General features: G+C 33.4%; 1 protein-coding gene across 1 annotated transcript in view; it reads left to right on the forward strand.

The window, feature by feature from the left end:
* The window catches only part of LOC133173745 (mitogen-activated protein kinase kinase kinase 13-like), a 32,613-nt gene that overhangs the window by 2,407 nt on the left and 13,404 nt on the right, over positions 1-16,802 (forward strand). Inside the window, exon 2 of the mRNA XM_061308769.1 lies at positions 14,276-14,469. Within this exon, the coding sequence (XP_061164753.1) occupies positions 14,294-14,469 (176 nt within the window). The 5' untranslated portion in view covers positions 14,276-14,293. The remainder of the gene's footprint in view (positions 1-14,275; positions 14,470-16,802) is intronic.

A 16,802-nucleotide genomic window follows, 5' to 3' on the forward strand; every position in this document is an offset into this window, starting at 1 on the left:
GGGCGGGACACAATAGGGAATCCAAGTTTTACATTGAAATACATAAGAAAAATCTTTACAAATCTTCTTCTCAAGAACCACTGGGCCAGAAAAGCTGAAACTTATGTGGAAGCATCCTGGGGTAGTGTAGATTATAAATTGTTCAAATCTTGACCCCCGGGGGTAGGGCGGGACACAATAGGGAATCCAAGTTTTACATTGAAATACATAAGAAAAATCTTTACAAATCTTCTTCTCAAAAACCATTAGGCCAGAAAAGCTGAAACTTATGTGGAAGCATCCTGGGGTAGTGTAGATTATAAATTGTTCAAATCTTGACCCCCGGGGGTAGGGCAGGACACAATAGGGAATCCAAGTTTTACATTGAAATATATAAGAAAAATCTTTAAAAATCTTCTTTTCAAGAACATCTGGACCAATAAAGCTGAGACATATTTTGAAGCATCCTGAGGTAGTGTAAATTTTCAATTGTTCAAATTTTGACCCCCGGGGGTAGGGCGGGGCCACAATAGGTATACATGTATTACAAGGGGGAAATCTGGTAAAGAACAGCATGGCCAAAGTTACTCAGGTGAGCGATGTGGCCCATGGGCCTCTTGTTTAAATTGCAGAAATACATGTAAAAACTTGATCAACAGTCAAATTTATTGTGATTTTACATCTTCAAGGCATTTAGGTATATTAAGTACAGTACTCACATTTGGGTGTATTGAGTACAGTACTCACATAGAAAAAGGAATCTACAGTACTTTGCAGCATTTTTAATGCTTTCAGTCAAGTATTTGCCAAAACACTAAATCTGTACATTATCTGAATTCTTAATAAACTGTGTGGCACCAGTATGATATTGAAGCTGCTTATGTGTGAATTCTTTTACCATATGTCATAAATGGTACGTTGTGAGCACCATATCTGGGCTTTTGAACACTATGAATTATTGCCATATAAACTTAGGTTTCTCTTCACTAATTTAGTGATGAAGTTAGTAGAATGATTTCTTTCTTCAGTCATTCTCCAGAATTTTATAAACCTCTTTCATATTGTAATTATAATATATTGTATGTTACATTCACTTCAGAGATTTAAGTAGCTCGGTAGACATTGGTATTTATGGATTATATGGCATAATCGATCGCTTTTGATGCACTTAATACTTTTACTGTCTTCAAACTTCATTTGCATACAGTTCATCTCCTGTTTGCTGTAGAAGTCAGTCTTAAGTTTTAGAATCAATACTACAGTAAAAAGGCCCTTGCGAAAATATTTCCAATATACTAGGCATATTTTTAGCTGTACTAAGAGAAATGGTTGGAAAGCAATCCTGGAGATATTTCATCATATAAAAACATCAATACAGTCTCTATATGTGCTGGAGAATTCAGCCAACTCAATTATCTTGGGATTTCTTTCCAGTCTCCAGAATATGTTTAGCCAAGGGTATCCATTCTACCTCTTGGTTCAGATCAATATGGCACCGAACTAATTTGTATCAATGAACACGATTGGATGACTATAATGTTTGAATTCAGATATTGATTGTCAGTAGCAGGATGGATCTGAAACTTTCACAGTAGGCTCTTTGCCCATATATAGTATGATGGAATGGAGTATGTTTTTATCAGTCAATGGACAAATCTGTTATTGAGGCTTGTTTTGTGGATGGGCCATAGAATAAGTTCAAACACCCTGAAATTTGTACAGTGAAACTCTTTTAATAATCAAAACGCCTCAGAAGTTAGTATTGGAATGAATTCTGTTACTGTAGCTGTTTGACATTTTGATTGTAATGGATACAAGAAGGAATATTGGATTTATTGATGGAGTCCAAGTTAAACCTTTTATTCGCTCGTTGGAATATATGCATTAGTTGAGGATTTTGTCTCAGTGTTTGGATTTAGTTTTCAGAGTAAGGTTTATTAAAGCAGGGAAAGTCACACTGAATCCTAATACACATTTGTCCCATGTAAGAAGATGAAGCACTCATCAAAAATGGCTGTCAGTTATATGTTATGTAAGTATGAATGGAATTCTATTAAAGTACCATCTGAAATTTGACATTGTTTTCTAAGTGTCTGTGTTGATTAATTCAATGTATGAATAATTTTAGTGCAACATGATCTTTGCATCAAATGTATTATAATAGATGGGGAAAAGAGCCAATTTTAATGTACATACTTCATAATCCACCAAGGGTCTTGTAATTTATGGGGAAGTAAGTTTTCTCCAAGTATATATATTGTTTTAAAGTGAACACTGTGCTATATTTATTATTACTAAGCTTTTTTACATTTGTTTAGAGAGGAAATAGAGAGTGGGGTATACCTTCTGCATAATTATCATCCCCTCTCCCATGGGTTTACACCCACTCCATTTTAGATGTTGGGAAAAATCATATGTAATTATTATTAATTATTTTTTGGGGGTCTGTGTGCTTCTTTAAAGTCATAGTACTGTAATAGTTGACATGTCCTTGAACCTCTAATGAACTGAGATATTATTAGGTAAGTACTATATGATATACGATCACACTGCACTAAAGTTTTATAGCTGTATTATACCTTAAAAATGTACATCGATATGACAGATTCAGTTTTCCTTGGTTCAGAACCTTTAAGTTTTGAAAGAAGCGTGGCCTTCAACATACAGGTGTTTCATATTTCTGTTGATACAATGCTTTTCAATGACAGGTCTACAATAGTGTTTTAGTTTCTCTTCTTGTTTAAAGAATAAGGTACATAGTTTTCACTGGTTATATTCTGGTTAGTACTATGTTGAGAAGTGGATGTGTCTTCCAGCCTGTTCAGTACTAAAATAAAGTTAAGGAATTCAATAGACTACTGTCCACACCATTATACAAATATTATCCATTAATAAAATTTATGTGTTAAGATTTGAAAAAAACGTCACGTGTCAATATCCAAGAAATGGTGTAGTTTTTTATAAGCCAGATGTCTGTTCAGTTTTGTATCAACATGAATTATGCCAATAGAATCTTAGGAAAATGTGTGTTTTTAAATATCATAAGTCCGTGGAGATGATTTTTTTTTTGTACATGCGTTTTAGTTCACCCAGATATATGGCTCATTCAGTGTACACCATATCTCAGGGGTTTTTTTGATGCAGATAACTTTTGGTGATTATACATCACATAACTTTTAATGATTAAACAGCAGGGCTTTCAAATTTGAAAAGTCAGGCTTCCTTAAAGATCAAGTATTTATCAACCTGGTCACTGTTTCACTTATAGTCACCTGGTCTTGGGTCAAGGTAAAGATTATATATATAGAATACTTTTCTTTGTTAGAGGACCTTGTGTTTTGCTTCCTACAAATGTTGGAATACTTAATGTGTTTTGTCCCTAATTGAAATAGAAGGGGACATTTAAAAAGAAGGGGATCTGAGGTTTCTCCCCTACTGGGGAGTTAGGAGGAATACCAAAATAACCAGCGATTACATCATTATAGGTGGGGAAATTCATCAGTCCCTGGGTCTAAAGGACAACCCTGTATATACATTAAAAAGGGCCTGTAGTTCTGATGGTTAAATTTGCTCACAGCATTCAGAGTATTATCCTGCAAGGTTATTTTAACAGTGTCATGCAAATTGTACTACAGTAAGTGTACTATCCAGGAGGCTCAAAGAATGTCATGCTCAAGTATTTTGTATTGTGCAGTGCAGTTCATGTACTAAAGTCTGACTAAACTTTGACTTTAAATTTAGTGCACTAAACACATACTGGAACAGTAAACCTATATCTTTTTTAGTACATGTACCTATTCTTTGTATTTTTAGAAAAACAATGGTAAGCACTCAATATTACCCTGCGTTGAGATTTCTTAAAAGATATATATAGGTTAAGTGTTCCAGTATGTGTTGTCTTTGCCTGTTAAATAATATGTCGATATACCCATCTCAAAACCCTCTCAAAAATTAGAATAACTAGCATGAGCAGAACTTCATGACGTTATGTGAGGACAAACTTTATCATCTTGGTCCAGGAAATCCACATAAAATTTGTTTTCACTGATAGTACAGCACAGGAATACAGACAATTGTCCACCAATTGCCTCATACAATGGAGTGGAAAAAAACAAAATTCTGCATTTATAAAACACTTGTTTGTAAATGTGAGCATTGAAATAGTAGATAATAATGTACACTTTGTATTTAGAAATGAAAAAAATTATCATGTTTTTTCTAGAGGGAGTAGAAAATCTTGCCTTTTCCAAGCCTTAACTTTCTGAAGTATTATTGTAGTAACCCATAATGCAATTCAACTCATTTAGTTGATTGGTCAATGTGCAAGTCTCATTGGTAGCTCATTTAGCATGTAAATTTATTCTTAACGTCAGAAAAAATAGTTTCCTGGACCTGTGAATGATTCTTTCTCAATTTAGCATTTCCAAAACTTTTATTTTCAAGCTATATTGGGATTTTTTATTTCAAAGAATGATGTTGCTTTGATTACATAGAGTAGAATAATCTGTTAAATTCAAAGTGCTACTCCTCATAGAGTTTGGATCTGATTTTAGTCAAACTTGGGGAAAAAAGTAATTTACATCAAGAGAGAAGTTTCTCTTAATTGGGTTTTTATTTCATTGAAAAGTGTGCCATGGTTACTAAAAGTGAACTAATCTTGGAATCATATTTTGGATGCTGTATGTGACCTATATTTCCTGGATGAGTGATTATGTAGATGTTGTTGGAAAGGACTTATTTCTAAGTCTCCAAACTCTTACCTTCACCTTCTGGAACTTGGGATGCATACCATCAGTTCTGTTTCGGATGCTGAATGTGACCTATATTTTCTGAATGAGTGAATAGATTGTAGTTTTGAGAGTATACTTCCATTCTCAAGTGCCAACAATTTATTGTATGAAGCTTTGTGGCTTCAATAATAAAATGCTCCATTGCTGCATGTGACCTATATTTACCAAAGGAATGATTAAGTTAAAGCTGTTGAAGCAGATTCAAGTTCCAGTGAATAAAAGTCACACAATTATCGACTTTACAGGGAAGATTTCAGTTAGGATGGATATTTGCTTCAGAGGCTGCACTTACTGGAACATTTCAGTTTGGAGGTTATAAGAAAGTTTACATTGACCACACTTGCATAGACATTGCATCTGGGGATACAAATCAGTAATGGTGCTTTGGATGCTGCATATGATCTATATTTTTTAGCTCACCTGAGCTGAAAGCTCAAGTGAGCTTTCCTGATCATATTTTGTCCTGTGTCCATCTGTCTCTCTAGCTGTCTGTCCATCTGTAAACTTTTTGTATTTTCAACTTCTTCTCAAGAACCATTAAGCCAATTTCAACCAAGCTTGCCAAAAAGCATCTTTGAGTGAAGGGGATTCAATTTATTCAAATGAAGGGCCATGCCATCTTTCAAGGGGGAGATAATCAAGAATTACTGATAGTGAAAATTTGGTGGCATCTTTATAAAAAAATATTTTCTCAAGAACCAGTGGCCAGAAAAGTTGAAATTTCATAACATAGTGTGAATCATCGTCTCACCATGGTCCGGAGTCCGCACATAGCTCTCTCCTACACGTGGCTGCTTGATAACAAAAAGTGTCATAATCTTGAATATTTTAATATGCCTCTATATTGTGGCATCATGTTCAGCCAATGACAATATTTGTTTCCATCACAATTGAAATTCAACAGTATACAAGAAATGTTTCGTATACTGTGATTGGGTATTGAAAGGTCACGTCAAAGTTCATAATCCGACTATGCTTTACTCGCATTGGTCAATATTTTAATGAGCTACGAAATATTCTCTTCTTATTCGACCACAGCCAGAATTTGAGAGGATCGTACATTTTTGTCGTGGTTTGCGACGATGAGTGTGAATTTAAATTTGTTCAAATCATGACCCCTGGAGGTAAGGTGGGGTCACAATGGGGGATCAAAGTGTTACAGAGGAATATATAGGAAAAAATCTAATTATCTCCTCAAGAACAGGAAATTAAGCCATGATTAGTCATATTGGTATTGAAGCATCCTCAGGTAGTGTAGATTCAAGTTTGTTTAAAACATGACCCCCAAGGGTAGGGTAGGGCCACATCTTTAACAAGAGGCCCATGGGCCACAGCGCTCACCTGAGTAACTTTGGCCTTGCTGTTTTTCACCTGATTTCCCCCCCCCCCCCTGTAGTACTTATTGTGGCCCCGCCCTATCCCCAGGGGTCATGATTTGAACAATTGGAATCTACACTACCCCAGGATGCTTCCAAGTAAGTTTCAGCTTATCTGCCCCAAGTTGTTGAGAAGAAGATTTTTAAAGATTTTTCCTATATATTTCAAAAATTGGATTCCCTATTGTGGCCCCGTCCTACCCCCGGGGGTCATGATTTGAATAATTTAGAAACTACACTACCCCAGGATGCTTCCACATAAGTTTCAGCATTTCAGGCCCAGTGGTTCTTGAGAAGAAGATTTTTAAAGATTTTTCCTATATATTTCAATGTAAAACTTGGATTCCCTATTGTGGCCCTGCCATACCCCCGGGGGTCATGATTTGAACAATTTAGAATCTACACTACCTTAGGATGCTTCCAGATAAGTTTCAGCTTTTCTGGCCCAGTGTTTCTTGAGAAGAAGATATTTTAATGACCCCATCCAAATTTTGTATTTTCTTGATTATCTCCCCTTTGAAGGGGACTTGGCCCTTCATTTTAACAATTTAAATTCCCCTTCACCCAAGGTTGCTTTGTACCAAGTTTGGTTAAAATTGGCCCAGTGGTTCTTGAGAAGAAGTTGAAAATATGAAAAGTTTACAGTCGGATGGACGACGGACAACGGGTGATCAGAATAGCTCACTTGAGCTTTCAGCTCAGGTGAGCCAAAAATCTTCTCAAGAACAGCAAAGCCATGTCAGATTAGTCATATGAATATGGAAGCATCCTCAGATAGTTTAGATACAGGTTTGTTCAAATCATGACACTTGGGTAGGATGGGACTCAAAGTTTTACATAGGAATATACAGGGGAAAAAATCTGTTGGAGAATTAGCAGGACCATATTGACTCGGGTCAGCATTGTGGCCCATGGGCCCCTTGCTCAGATGAGTAATCAGATAAAGTTTATGAAAAAAGTCCATTCCCCAGTTATTACAAGCCCAACAATTATAAAACTTGCATTTAGGGGCTATTAAACAATCTTTTTTTAATTACCTATTATTCCAGCATTGGCAAGGCTTAATCCAAATTTGGATCTGCTCCATTTTCATTTTCATTTTCATTTCATTTTTATTCACTCACACCAACATCAGTGGTACATGAGGTACAATAAATTAGTCGTCATATTTGTGACAAAAATAATAAATATAATTATGATACAATAGCATAAATGAGGGGCATATACATATGTACATAGTATAGCAAAAAACATACAATGAAAGAAGAAAAGAAGAAAAAAAAATGGTATGATAACATTTAAATTATGGAGGACAGACGGTGTTGTTTATTTTAGATATAAATATACAAAGGTTTTTTAAAGTTTTTAAGTTTGTCGTTGACATAATTTCAGAAAATTTAAGTGTATTTGGCGTTTTACAAAATCTGGGATGTAAAAGATTCTTTCTGATGCTGTTCAATGTTTTACATTCTAAAATGAAATGAAATTCGTCTGCTATTTGCCCCGTATTACACAATTTACAAACTCTTTCATCCAGTGGAATATTTGACCATCTACCAGTTTCAATTGGGAGGTGGTGGTTTGAAGTTCTAAATTTTATTAGTATTTTTTGGAGTTTACTAGGTAAAATACTTAGATATTTTTCAAATCCAAAATCACTCTTAAAAATTTTGTAAATTTGACCTTTTGATGAATTATTTATATCACTATGCCATTTTTGAATAAATTGGTCGCTTAATCTTTGCTTCACCGCTGCAAGTACCCAATTCCTGTCAATGGGACTTTGTTCATACCAAATGTTGGAGAACCCACAAGAGGTTAAAATTTTATAAATGAAATCTACCCATAGGTTTTTTGGACCTCCTTGAAAATATTGAGAACATAGATATTTATACAAAACACAAACTATTTTGTTTTCTAAAGAATTCGGGGTAAGTAATTTTAACCAGTAGGAGATCATTCTTGTATAAATATTAATATACAATGGGAATCTTATGGACTCTTTTATGAGTGAATTTAGTTTTTAAAAAAAAAAAGGGGGGGGGGTATCACAATAAGATAATCTCATTCTACAATCAAACAGCAGAATAATTAGGTAAGAGGGTAATATACTAGTAACTGGAATACCTGATGGTAGCTTCTAGTTCTTTGTGAAACTTCATTTTTTTTCCTTTTTCTGAAATAGAATTATTAGAATTGATCTTTGGTAAAGTTCTGTGTAAGTATTTTAAAAAATGACCATGTTGGGGTATATACTAGATACTTGGAAATGGTTTCACCAAAAATGAGAAAATTTCTTTCCTAAAGAAACTTAGTTCTTCTGTAATGAAGAGTGACAGATGAAGTTTGCAATCAAATTTTTATGAGCATTTCAGTTTAAGAAGTTCAAATGTTCAACATAAAAAAAATACATTCAAGGTTTTTCCTTCTTTAAATAAAAATTTTATGAAATATTCGTCAATTTATATCATAATGTTATAGTCCTGTTTTAGACAATAGTGACAATATTGTGAAGTTCTGTATCTTCATGCAATACTGCAATAATTTAATATTTATAATAACCAAGTAACAGATTCCTCATTCATCATCACTAGGTGTATTGACAGCTTCTTTTCTGGGATCCAGTTTCACAACCATCACCTGCTCATCAGAACAGCTTAACTTTCAGATGCTAAAAAGATAGTTGAGGCTTAAATTGACCCTACCTGCTCCCATTACAGGTAGAGGTGATGTCAGGTGAACATTCTGTTTAATCTTGGAGACAAAGGTTATTTCAATATCGACAGTATAATTGTACAAAGAACTATTGAGGCTTTATGTGACAATTTTCCATCATTAACAATCAACATTTGGGTGAGTTGTTGGGTCAAAATGGATTATTGATTGTATGACAATTAGGGGAATAGGTGAATTGTTCAGCTGATTATGAATAGAATATTCAAGATAATGATACCATCAAGCACTGAGTTGGGTGCTTATTTCAGGCATGCACCAACAATCAGCTCATGCAATTTTAATGCGTTACATTTCACTATTGAGCCACATTCGTTCAGACACGTTCTTTAGAGTTTCTGTCAGACCACTGAAGAGCATCTACATCGCGTGTCCACCAAAAAAAATCAATCTTGTCGAGAGGAAGAATAATTCAGTTTAACGCAGTAGAGAAAGATGGATGCTGAATTTGTAATGAAGAAATCTTCAGCAACAGGCTTGTATTTTATCATTAATTCCACTTGAATGGGGATCAATAGAGCTATGGCTTTCATCAAATGTAGCCTTTGAGAGAGAAAATTGTGGAGCAGTTCTATTAAACTACAACACAGTTTTAATGCAGTAAATAACATGCAACACCAGCCTAGTGTTCCAGAGCTTTACACAATTAAAACAAAAATCACTTTTGAATATTGTGTTTACAGGATGCATGGAAGGTACTAACCAAACATTAGTATTGTGTTTATTTTTTGTTGTGAGAAAAAAAATTCTGCCCTCAGAAATTTAGAAGATAAATTGTTAATATCCCAAAGTAACAGCCAACTTTTGACTGCTGGTCTGAAATTCTTCCCAGTCTAGATCATTCTAGACTGTTCTAGCAGTGATTTTGAGTTCCATCAGTTATAATGTACCATCTTTTTAGTAATTATTTTGAAAGATGATTTACACAACCAAAGTACATACAAGATAAGGGACTCTGTAAAATTCTTATTGCTGTATGCTTATTTAGGACAGTTGTTAACAATGTTTAATTAAATTTCCCCTCCAAACTGCTGATTTTTAAGTCAAAAGGGAGTCCATTTGATGGTGATTTAAAATCATTTTGAAAGGTCTTTCAAATTTTTGCTTCTGCAAATTAATTGTTTCATTTTTTGTGATAGAAAGTGCATAAAATTACCTATGAGGCTGACTACTCCCCCCCCCCCCCCCCCCAAAAAAAAAAAATAAATAAATAAAAATAAAAAAGAATCCATATCAGAGGTAATTTTCAGGACTTGATAGGTCAAGTTACATTTTCTAATCAATTACAGTACATTTATTTTGGTACAGATAATCATGGGGTTTCATTAATGTCAGGGCACGAGTTGAAATGGAGCTCACTTCAAAACTATTGATTTATTAAGCATTAATTAAATTTACTATCAGCAACGGGTTAGTGATTTATAGCCGCATTTGCCAGAACATTGGATTAAAAAAGATGCTTCATTATAGAAAACCGATGTCATCTGTTGTTTTTCTCAAGCAGGCCTTGCTGTGGATGGGTAACTCTGATTTCTAGTGTCACAACCAACATGATTTCTAAGCAGCTAGCTGTGTCAAAAAATGAATAATTTATGCAATCACATTCTGTTGTGGTTCCATTTTGTGCAGTGTTGCACAAAATTCATTAAAAGCTGTTATCTTTTTTCTCTGTTTCTGCCAATAGGAGTGTAAAGCTAGCTATCAGTCATCAGTGTTTGGTTACTATGTATCGGATGGAAGCCTGTCTTATTTTGTACAGTAACAAAGGAAATCAGATTTAACCACATTCTGTCATTGTTTAGATAATGTATACATTGTGTAATTTGTATAAAATATGAAAATTCTGCAGAGCTTTTTATGCATGCAGTAAAATACATGGTGAATACTTTGTGAGCATTTTATCGTTTTTTGAATTTCGATTTAGTCCCAGCATTGTTAGTTTTTCTTTATAAATCCAGCTGAAATATTAATTGTTCATGGTATGTTCAGAAATGGATCAAAGAGAATTTGGGTGTTTTAATCAGTAGAATTTTTTTGTAGTAAACACAGTTACAACCGTAGAAACTTGCTGACGTCAGTTCATTGATTGCATCATTAGAGCGCATTATTTGGGAACTGCATCCAGTGATGTGTTATTTGGATGTCAGCTAATCTAATATACCTCATAGAAAAAGTAGGAGGCTTGTATTGATTCAGCAAAGTTTACAAAAGAGAAATAATGTTGTCTCAGAACCTTGTTGATTACTTCAGAATTGACTACTGAATGGCAAATAAAAAAAACATGTGCACACACCAAGTATAGCTGAGAAAGAATACTACACAATTACAATTATTGTCTGAGTATTTAATGAGGCCAAGTTTAATTCCAGTGCGCATGACTTTGTGCAGATTTTTAGTTTCATACAGTCGTATATGCAACATAACACCTATCCAAGTATTGTAATTGTAATACAAAATTAACATTATCTGTAACATTTATGGGTCTTAAAATGTGCTTTTAAGAGAATATTTAGGAATAAATGCTGAAATGGCTTTCACGATGTCACTGTTTTCCAGTTCTGTAAGCAATGCATAAGGCTGAAGAATGACGCTTGACTCGCTTGAGTATTCAAGATGTCTATGGACATTTTATTAAACACTGTTGACAGAACATCAAAAGAAGCATACCAGCAATCTAAACATTGTTATTTTTTACCAAAATAATTCATCTGCGCCGATATATACAAAATGTATGCCGCAAAATGGCAAATTTAGAGGTATTGGGCATTGGGAAAAAATAAACCTTGCAATAATTCCTAGACCAAACCAGATGGTTAACTTTTTTGAAATTTCACAATTTGGTGACTTTTTACAATAACTTTCGTGTATTTGACTGAAAACGAAATCCCTAAGGCAGAAATATAAAAAATATGGGGAAAATGTGATAATTTGGCGCTTTTCCAACAAATTCCCATAGGGTCCAATAGTAAAATTTGACAACTTTTAAAATGGCCCTCTTAGAAATCAGGATGGTAAACATTTGATATTTTTATCTTAAAATAATTAGTGTAATAGTAAAAATTCATTCAAGAAAATTTATCATGACAAAATATCTAGGGTAGAAATAATTGGACTAGGCCTCGTTAATTTGAATATACATTTTTGAATTAAAAGACACTAACATATACATGTGCTAAATATTTCAGTTTTTATGATGTCATAATTAATTTCCCATACTATACCTGCTGCCAGAGATACTGTAAACCACACTGAGTTGGACATTTAAGGCAAAGATCTATAGTGAGTGAAAGAGGCCTACATTTTTCCCAAATCTGCTTTGGGGGATAGGATAAACGCAAAACCTGATAGGATTGTCTCAAATTGCGAAACGCTTTTTGACAAGATGAATTGCTTCCTTTTCAGGCTGTAGTATGATAATTTTAATTACTTACAAAGTCGCAAATCTAAATGATAAAATATATTAAATGTGTCATGGTCTATGTGTCTAAAGTATGTCCAAAGAGATGTAACATTGCTCACATGTTTTAGAAATTGAAGTTTGTTAAGCAGAGTAAGCTGTCAAGAGGATCTTTTATCTTTTGTATAGATCCATTTACAGTATTGTGTTTTGAAAACAGTTGTTCATGAAATTTCAAAGATGTAAAAAAAAAAAAAAAAAAAAAAGGATGGTGCCAGGGTATCTTATCAAGAAAAGTGTATTGAGGCACCGGTAGAGGGAGAAGACATTGAGAAACAATGACACTGTCATATAAAAATCGACGGCAATAGCTCTGGATGATCATATAATATGTCTTGTGTATTTAAATAAATGATAAATTAGCAAAATATCATATCAAATTAAAATTTTTGACACTTCTTAAACTTTTTTTGTTTATGTTCCTTATAAATTTTGTATAAGCATATCCTTAATATACTGTTAATTTTATTGCTTCCTTCCACAAACTTTTTGATAACACCTCATATATATATACTGAAACCCAACTTCACAATCAGTTGATCCTAGGCATCTACTGACTATAATTCAGTTTGTGATTTATTTTTGCCCTACTTTCAGACAATGGAGAATGATCAGGTTACAGTACTAATGGTCTTTTTATACAAAAGATATGGCAGATGTTTTAGGAGATCTTTACACTCATTGATTATCTGTGGCTCTGAGGGAGGCATATGTCTGTGTTTCAGGGTGTATATGTCAGTTTGTTCATGGTCGTACCTTGTTCAGTGTAATATACATCTTTTTCAAAATTGTTCAATATGGCTAATTTAACATTTAACCAATATACAAGTCTGTTTCAATGGCTTTAATTCAAATTGCTAAATTAATATTGATCTTGTCATAAAAAATTCATTTGGGTATACATACTGTATGAATGTATAGTTTGCAGCGTGGTATTTGTCTAAATGATAATTACAGTTGAATGTTATATCTTGAACAATGATGAGCAAAATACCTGCTGCCAGAGATACTGTAAACCAACTATTATTCATGTCATCTTTTATTTGCGATTCGTCAGTTTGAAATCAATCCACGACGATTAATTTTCGCGATTGAAGAATTATTCTATACAAATACAAAGCAAAATAAATGGTTCTCGGTGATTAATATTCGCGAATTACCCGTAAAGAAGGTCGCGAAACTTGCGGATATTTCTCACATGCGAATATAAGTTGGTTTACAGTAGGCTGAGTAGGATCTATCGTTCTAACAATGCAATGAATTTCAGTCTCAAAATTTGATAACTCAAAATCTCTGATATCTTGCTTTTGTTTTTCAGTATGATTAGGTTAGAGATAGAAATTTTTGACCACCCTTTAACTGTAGCTGTCAACCAAACACCAATTCATCTAGATATCTAAATGCACAGTGAAAGTCCATACAAGTTTTGTAAACTGTTTCATGCACTGCAGGTCTCCTTTAAATGTTTACCACAGGGGATTAAACCAAAAACAGGGACCAATAATTCATCTTTAGAAAACCATACACCAAAATTTACTGGCATTCTGCAATTTTCTTGCATTTTTGCAAAGCAAATTGCTATTTAAAGATGACCATAAAGATGGGAACTCAAACTAAATTGGAAGTCTTTTAAAGTCATTTAAATTATTGAATGAAAACACACAAGAATTCAGCTCTATATCTTAAAAGTCTTGACAAGTATGTATACTGCAAAGCAGTAGACCACAGGGATGAACAAAGCTTTAAATTTAGATGTCTTGACCATTTTGTAGGTGGGAAGTCAACAAAAAAACTGTGTATAAGTTTATGAGAATAGCGAAGTGCATGAATATGCAGAGAAAAGTTGAAGAATACTAATGAAAAGAACTGAAACCCAAAGCTAGTTAGTTCATTTTTTTCACCTATATCTTTTAAATGAAAGTAATGTTTTATTTTTTTAGGTGGATTAAATCTCCAGAATGACTCTGGAGCGAAATCTACAGCCTGAGTACTCGTCAGTGATAATGAGTAGAGTACCCCACAGAACATCTAACCTTGACGTACCTCAACAACGCGATGAGCCGATCAATAGCAGAAACAGTCCGAGTACACTCAATGTCCTCACAACCAGCTCAGATTTTGAGTTTTCTAATAGGTATGTAATGAAACCTCATCTGGGATTCAAAATGATGTGTATAATGGTTCAAATTGATTTTCCTTTAGCTAAGTATATTAGATTTTAGAGTACATTTCCAAATGAAGTTGTGACAAGTTCATATTGCAGTATTATTGCCAAACAGATAAAAAGGAGAGGGTCAGGTTTCTTCTGTAGTTTTTGTAAAAAAAAAAAAAAAAGTCTGTAAAAGAGCACTGCATGAATATTAAATACCAAAATTCAGTCCTAGCACCAAATAAAAACAAAGGACTAAATTAATATGATCAATATGTATCAATATTCAAGAATGCATCATATCAAAACATTAACTTCCATTACTTATAAATCAGGCACTATAGTCTTAATTCTGTTTTTGAAAGTTTGGAATTTCAATCACCAGAGATTTGAAATAAAGATGACCTATAATGAAATAAACATTAAGCAGATTGCACATCTTAAATAATTAAATAATTATTGCATTACAGATACATGTTGGTATACAAATGTTAAAAGCTTGAATTGCAATTATATTTGTAATACATGACAGTAAGACAAGAACTTCAAAATAAATAGGAAAATATAACTCTGTCCTTATAAAATTTATGCTATACAGTATAATGATATGCAAGACAATACTCTGTTGTTATAAAGTGTATGCATATAAAAATTCGTAAGACTTGTTTAATAGAATGGATACAAAACTCTTAATATATTGCATATTGCTTTATAAAATATCATATTGTATTGAAATTTTTTTCTGCAGTATACCGCTGCAGACATGGTAGAGAAAGTGATTCTGTAGCTCAACTTGAGGATTCTACTGCTCAATAAACGATATGCTTTTCTCACTACATGTGTAAAGTACAGAAGGCAGATTATGCAGTGCCCAATCTTTTGAGATTTTAACATGACAACTTGGGAGAAAATGACCCTGCTTTTTCAGTGCTAGAAATATTGATGGCATAGCTACTGCAAATCAGATTTTATCATTTAGCATAAAAATGAATTTATATATAAAGGCAACTTTCATATTTAATTAATGAAATTTGTTATATCTTCAATAAATAAAACTTTGAATTACACATATAAAACTACATATAAAAATTGCAAGTTTATATGAATGATTTTTAAAGGGTAGCAATTTTGTTGAAGCTGCTGATATTAAGCATATGAAGCATATGAATTAGGGGCATTTCAAGTGAGGGTTGTATTTGTGTTAATCTCTGATCAATAGAGATAAAGGTATCAAAACACTGTATACATGAAAAAATATAATGGCATGAAATGGAAAACCATCAGTTTCAATAGAGTTTGAGGCTTATTGATAAAGGGCTGAGTTCCAGAGGCAGATTTGATAAAATTGATGATATTAAACTTGAAGTGTTTACTAACACAACCCAGATAACCCACAACAATAAACAGGTTTAAACAGCTGTTGGAGGGGTTATAGATTGTTTTGGGGAAGGATTGCTAAGATAAACTCTGTCTACCTCAAGCAGAACTGTCAGTAGGTAGATGTAATGTAGACAAGGTCTGGATTGGCTGGTCAGTGGGAGGAAATGGTTATCAGCTGATTTGATCAGTGTCATGTCTAGTTTTCATTAACCAATGATCTGATTGAGGTAGCTTATGGCTGTCCAGTTAATTTGTTCTTAGTTAAGCTAGTGGGTGACCACTAATTAGCTTGGTGTTTATGATTCTGTGCCGTAATCTTATTAGTCATTCCCCTGGCTATCACTTGCAGAGAATAATACAAATTAAAAGAGCAGTTTCTTGTAGAACACAATCATATTTTGTCATTTTAGAATTTTGTTACTGAAAAATTAGTTATAGGATCCTCCTATATAAGTATTTAATTTATTGTGAATTGACAAATAATTAAATCATTATTGAATAAGTGACTGTAAAAATAAATCTACCTGAGGCTAAGACGTACAGCAGATTGTAGTTTATATTAATGATGATAACTCAATTAAGTTTATTTTGAAAGGATTGAATTAGACCTTGATCTTTGAATTGCAGGTGTTAGGCCATTCTGTTGGTCATCACTGTTGTTTGTCATTAGTGTTACATTAAATATTAATGCCAGATAAATATGTGTGTCAACTAGTGATAGTGTCAACCGAGTTGTCCACAATGACATCACATCACTGATTCAGCTGTTTGTCACTATATATAGGTATTGGACGGTCATCAGGTGCAATTGCTGAAAGCATTTTCTACTAGAATCACCTCATTACCCTAAAATCAAAGTTCTTTACAAAATGATAAAACTCATTTTTTTTAGGATTGGTAATGCTATTGTTTAAGTGCATCAGATCACAAATAATTTT

This window comes from Saccostrea echinata, unplaced genomic scaffold, assembly GCF_033153115.1.
Source record: "Saccostrea echinata isolate AGI-Se365-2 ecotype Australia unplaced genomic scaffold, CSIRO_AGI_Sech_v1 ptg000056l, whole genome shotgun sequence".
In the NCBI taxonomy this organism is placed as follows: Eukaryota; Metazoa; Mollusca; class Bivalvia; order Ostreida; family Ostreidae; genus Saccostrea; species Saccostrea echinata.